Source organism: Eufriesea mexicana, unplaced genomic scaffold, assembly GCF_001483705.2.
Source record: "Eufriesea mexicana isolate 0111107269 unplaced genomic scaffold, ASM148370v2 scaffold630, whole genome shotgun sequence".
Taxonomy (NCBI): Eukaryota; Metazoa; Arthropoda; class Insecta; order Hymenoptera; family Apidae; genus Eufriesea; species Eufriesea mexicana.
This window is the reverse complement of record NW_016908822.1, coordinates 553,723-559,722: the sequence shown is the minus strand read 5'-3', so window position 1 is coordinate 559,722 and position 6,000 is coordinate 553,723. Positions and strand designations below refer to the sequence as shown.

The following is a 6,000-nucleotide window of genomic DNA, read 5'->3' as shown; positions in this document are numbered from 1 at the left end:
ACGCTCTTCGTTTTTATCGAAATTCACGCGAAATTATTCCTCGTATATACCAGCTTCGTTCTCTCATCGCGACAGGGTTGAACGGAATTTCTGTATTAGAAATCGTCGAGGATAGAGCAACAAACGTATGAAAACGTGCAGAGTGTAACGAAACTTCTTGGACGAGAAGGTCGCGGCAATTGCAACCACCAGATGCCAAGGAAGGAGGGAAATAAAAAGGCAGAGGGTAATTACTAACGAACAGGGAGAGAGAGAGAGAGAGAGAGACTTGGCTCCCTCCTTTGCAATTAACTCTATTATCGCGAGCCGCAGAGTTAAACGCAGCTCTCGCTGGCAATTATGAAAATGTGATGCCGTAAAAATCGGATCAATAGCTCGCGACTCCTTGTCGTGTGACGCTTGTTCCGCGGGTTCTTTGAAGCCGTCGGAAAGGGTGGAAATGGGGCCGATTTTCACGGGATACCGACGCGAGATATCAGCACGGAAACTGTTCCTCCGCACGGGTCAACGGATCATCCTCTGTTCGCGTGACCGTGTGCGCAGGTTTCCATGAATGAACCAGAGTTACGTTGCACGTTCCCTAAACGAACATGGAACTGTGACCAGGCATGCGAGATACGCACAGCTAAAGACCCGGTATCGATTGGTCTCGCGATAGAAACGGTCACGTCTCGGTAATACAAGTACTCAAACAGTATCGCCAATGACGAGATCTTTCAGATGTTTCTCTCGTTAGCTCTGAATCTATCTCCGCGCGACACTTAAACGAGTGCGAAACGACAGTTAAACGAGCTTCGAATGACCAGGAAACGTCACGATAGAACGGTAAACGAACTTTGCATGACGTACAATCCGAGATGACTTTGAAACGACCTTTAAATGACCCTGAATCGGCATCGATTTGTCCGTAGACGACTTGGAATTGACCTTGGGTGCCCTTGCGATGACCTTCGCTGACCTTGGAGACAACCCTGAAAACCTGCTGGATATTCGAGACTAGCACCACCGTTTAAAACCGACCAGCATACACCTGCAGGTAGATAAGTACTTTTTTTGCAAGCATTAGAACCGCGTTCGAAGAAAGAAAAAAGTAATTACCGGAGAGAAAGGAAAACGGGGTAGCAAAGTCATGCTGCTCTACCTTGCACGACAGTGAAACCATTAATGATCGTTTTGCGAATGCCTGCACTCCCGGCATGGGGAACACGTTCTATAAAATTGCGCGGGCAGCGGCGTCTGAATTCGCAAATGCACAAACTCACCAAAAAGCCGGATGTGTTGTCCAGAAGACACCGGAAACGGACGGTGAAGCTGCGCTCCAGGACATGACTGTGTTGGGGTGAAAGGGCGTCGTGCAAGGGGAGACTCGCACTTTCGGCCGGCAGAAAGGAGTTCCACATCAGCTGCCTTTGCAGTTCCTCTCGATCTTCGCTGTGGACCAGCTCGTAAACGCTTTGGTGGACAATGTCGGACTGAAACGAATAAAAAGGTTAATTAACACTAAGCCCATCATAACCGGTCCGAAGACTTATAGCTGAAGAATGAAGAAAATGAAACTTAAAAATGATAGAACAAGAGAAAATATCTGAAAATTCGTGAAACATATAGTAAAAGAAAAATCGAAAGTCAAGTAACCAGGGCGATAACGTTAAATACGGAATTTTTAACTAAAAATTTAAATCTTGTTGTATAGGTTATGTTAGTATTAACTTTCAGGGATTGTTAGAGATGGAAATATTTAATTTCGGTTGTATAATCAAGTATATAGAATTTTTTACGGTATTATAGTATATTTAGATTAATGGATGTGTATTAAAAAAGGAATAAAAACTAATAAAAAACAATTTTGCAACATGCCGCAACTTTCCCCGAGTTTCAACATCGGAGCAGAGTGGCGCAGTGGAAGCGTGCTGGGCCCATAACCCAGAGGTCCGTGGATCGAAACCACGCTCTGCTAAGAGGGTTGGTTTAATTCCTAACAAATCTTTTTTTTTTGCTTTTCTTCAATGTAAATTCTTCGTAATCGTATCGCGCATGCTTCCTACTGAGTGTCTTTCTAATTTTATCTGCGTTAAATAAGTTTTAACGATTGGAGTAGGTTGAGCATGTTCGTAGTACACATAGGTAAACAAAAATTTGCAAAAATGAAGAATTCTTAGCAGAGCGTGGTTTCGATCCACGGACCTCTGGGTTATGGGCCCAGCACGCTTCCACTGCGCCACTCTGCTTCGTTGAAATTAGTTTTTTAATCATTTTCCACGAGATTAAACGTCAAAACGTTTAATTTTCATCCATATTTCTCGATAAATTTGTAATCCTTTATTGAAAAATTCGTAAAGCGAATGCACTTTATTCTATTGCTCGTTAACACAGTTAGGTTTTCTACAGTAATAAATTCATGGAAAAAAGTAATATTCCATGATAACACGGAGTAATAAATATTATAATACTATATTATGTATCTGATAATAAACGAGATTCTTTAATAATCGTAACGTGAGCACGGTATATTAATCAATAAGCTCTACGTTATTCGCTTAAATTATCCTGTTATTAATAGCGGTATAGCGTAATATTAATTTTAGAAACTTAGAGTTATTGATTTATTTTCTTTCCACCCCCAACAAATGCCGTAAAACCAGCTTTAGAAGACATTCAAACACAATAGCAGAGTGGCGCAGTGGAAGCGTGCTGGGCCCATAACCCAGAGGTCCGTGGATCGAAACCACGCTCTGCTAAGGGCAATCCAATTGTTTTTTTTTTTTTTTTCAATCCTTTCATACTTTCACAGTAAACACATGTAACGTCCAATTTCCCGATTATGCAAGTTTTTTAACTCGTTCCTTACCATTAAAAAAAAAAAAAAAAAAAAAAAAAAAAAAAAAAAAAAAAAAAAAAAAAAAAAAAAAAAAAAAAAAAAAGAAAGAGGAAACTACGAGTGTACCTAACCCCGTAACTCCTTCATATTTTAATCTCATTTCATCAAATTTTCCAATATATCGTCTTACATTCATCGCTGTATTCTTCGACAGGTACCAACACGGTATTCATAATTATTAAGGATAAAGGAAAAGCTAGGTTCTATGGGAAAGCTACCCGATTAAAAAGTCCCTGAGAAATTTACCCTCGACTAGGCGCCGCCTGAAGGGTTTCCAGAAAACTACGAGCCTCGAATCGTATCGTGCGAAAGCGAGTAATGGCAATAATCCTGGAGCAACCCCCGAATGCACCGCGCCAGACAGTTGGAACTGCCCCGAACGAGGAGCTGGTCGGCGCGGCAGGGTGGAGAAAGGGACGGCCAGAGGCAGCGGCATTATTTCAGGAAATATCTGATCGGTCGTGACGTCGCGACGGCGACATAGGCGCACGTACGGCACATGTAACTACACGTGTCCAACGCACTTTATCGCGCATAATTAATCCGGCCTAGGCAGCGACGGACGATGAGCCCGTGGTGCACGAGGAACCCATAGTTTCCTCGTTCCTTCGTTCAAGAAAAACGACCAGAACGAGAATAACTCTTCGGTATATTCTCTCTTCCTTTCCCTCTCTCCCTCTCTCTCTCTCTCTCTCTCTCGCTTTCTCTCTCGGTGCAGCGCGCGTATGAGCGTCGATCGGATAATCGGGTCCACCACGCACCCTAGCTTCGAGCCAGCCTAGAAAATAGATCGAATTAACAGGCCGGCTTGCTACGCCATGGCCACGGTTGTCCGGCCTTCGACGCCTGGAATAATGCAATAAATCAGCCGGTGGAAATGATACGGACCCGCGCTCGGCTTGCTACATACTCGAGGAACGTGTAAGCTCTCGTAGAAATAGGAAGACGCTGGCGCTACGCGATGTTTCCATACAGAGAAGCCACGGGTTGCTCCAGTGGACAGCTGTTATCCGAGCAGCAAGGAGCCACGACCACGAGACCGCTATTTTTAGTTGGTCCGACCATGGATTTGGAACTTTACAGCTCCATTCGTAACAAATAAATCCGAGGTTCATAACTGGAGCTTCCTAGCTGGTACCTTGGGAACTGCACGATGATCGGGATGGAATCTGATCAAAGTCGAAGAGGAATTTTCTGGAAAATTCCTAGGCTTAGGATTTTAGGCACACTCGTGTTCACATCTTAGATATATTTTTCACAGATAAAAGACCAAAGTCTCAGTTTTTAAAGAGAAAGAAGTTCCAAGATAGCCAGTGACCAATTTCCAAGATACTACTGTAACTAGCACTAGCACTGGGTATATAATGAATAGACTATAAACATATTGGAAAATTCTGAGCTTAGAATTTCAAACACACTCGTGTCCACATCTCAGATATATTTTTGACAAATAAGACAGCAAAGTCTCAATTTGCAAAGAGGAAGAAGTTCGAAGATAGCCAGTGACCAATTTCCAAGATACTACTATAACTAGCACTAGCACTGGATATATAACGAGTAGACCTTGGAAAATTCTGAGCTTAGAATTTCAAACACACTCGTGTCCACATCTCAGATATATTTTTGACAGATAAGACAGCAAAGTCTCCATTTGCAAAGAGGAAGAAGTTCGAAGATAGCCAGTGACCAATTTCCAAGATACTACTGTAACTAGCACTAGCACTAAATATATAATGAATAGACTATAAACATATTGGAAAATTCTGAGCTTAGGATGTTAGACATACTAGTGCCCAAATTTTAAATATATCTTAGACAAATAATACCAAAATCTCAGTTTGCAAAGAGAAAGAAGTTCGAAGATAGCCAGTGACCAATTTCCAAGATATAAATATATCTGTCACGCGTGATAATAATTGCAGTGATACAACGAATACAGAGAATCGTGCAACACTGATTTTGTCAAAAGTAGGTATACATTTCTAGAAACGAGTCACGTTGACACTTCCTAGAGTTCTAGGTGAGACAAATCAGTAACAATCTCACGTTTGTTTAACTCCGAGCATAGATCACGACCCGTAGGATCCATAGGATGAAGCCAGCTCGCAGCGAGAGTTAGGGAAGTACAGAGTCGCTATGGGAAGATGCAGAAGATGGTGTCCATTGGGCTGGGGTTTACGAGGCGATAATGAAGTTCTCGGTTTCGAGGCACTGTTCTCTTTCAGCGGAGACCAGTGTTGCGCTTCTATCGTATAGCAGCTAGGATAAAGAAGCTAGACAGGGGGTTCGGAAACTGGCTGCCCGGTCGCATAATTTCCACGATGGCTGGCGTCGGCCTCGAAGGAAGCGCGCTGGTCGAATTGTCGCGATAGGCCATTAGCTGGTCATAGTTGTCAGAGGGCTCGGTAACCGGGAATAATATAATAAATCACGCGATAGAAGGGAACGGGAGCTTTCGAGGTACGTTGCATTTCCGATAGGCGGAACAGCGTAGCTGCACGTAGCTGCACCTTCTCGTACGTTCGTGTCGCCGGTGCACGGATCTCACGACTTCCATGTTACTCACACCATCCCTGTGTTACGATATTACCCGTCGACGATAATGGGATACCCGACTGCCCAACCGAAATTTTTTTTCCGGCAAAATAGCAGGTCTGCCTTTTATAATATCGCGGCAGCCAATGGGACGCTGGGCTTTGTGGGAATCTCCGGTGAAGGAAGTTTTGGGGGGTATAGAGCTCCGAACGAAGTATAATAAACCCATTTCGACTCTCTCCACCTGATACCGTTTCCAAGTCTTCGGGGAGAAAGAATCCAAAGTTTTTGCCAGTTTTCTACTCACAGGAGAGAAAAATCAAGTGATCAGTTACCGCATAAATGTACGCATAGAAAGCTGAAGAAACTAGACAAGAAGAGAGACATACTACGTAAATTAACCCTTTGTATTCGAAAATTTTTTCGCTGTGAGATTACTATATTTGGAAAGTATAGTACTCAGAGCAGTTTGAATTTTGGGGAATCACGTACATATTTATTAGCTTTCAGTGAGCCAGCACATGTGCACACTTAGCGTACCTTTTATTGGAGTAATTGATGGTTAACACTAATAATAGCACTTTTCT

General features: G+C 43.0%; 1 protein-coding gene and 3 non-coding genes across 4 annotated transcripts in view; 2 read left to right on the top strand and 2 right to left on the bottom strand.

Annotated features, from left to right (window-relative positions):
• ss (aryl hydrocarbon receptor spineless) overlaps positions 1-6,000 on the bottom strand; it is a 185,454-nt gene that overhangs the window by 4,175 nt on the left and 175,279 nt on the right. The window contains exon 5 of the mRNA XM_017898446.1: positions 1,263-1,472. Coding sequence (XP_017753935.1) covers positions 1,263-1,472 — 210 coding nt within the window. The remainder of the gene's footprint in view (positions 1-1,262; positions 1,473-6,000) is intronic.
• On the top strand, positions 1,886-1,957 carry TRNAM-CAU (transfer RNA methionine (anticodon CAU)). The gene has a single exon. It is a non-coding gene; the product is annotated as a tRNA-Met (tRNA).
• On the bottom strand, positions 2,157-2,228 carry TRNAM-CAU (transfer RNA methionine (anticodon CAU)). The gene has a single exon. It is a non-coding gene; the product is annotated as a tRNA-Met (tRNA).
• On the top strand, positions 2,667-2,738 carry TRNAM-CAU (transfer RNA methionine (anticodon CAU)). Its single transcript has one exon. It is a non-coding gene; the product is annotated as a tRNA-Met (tRNA).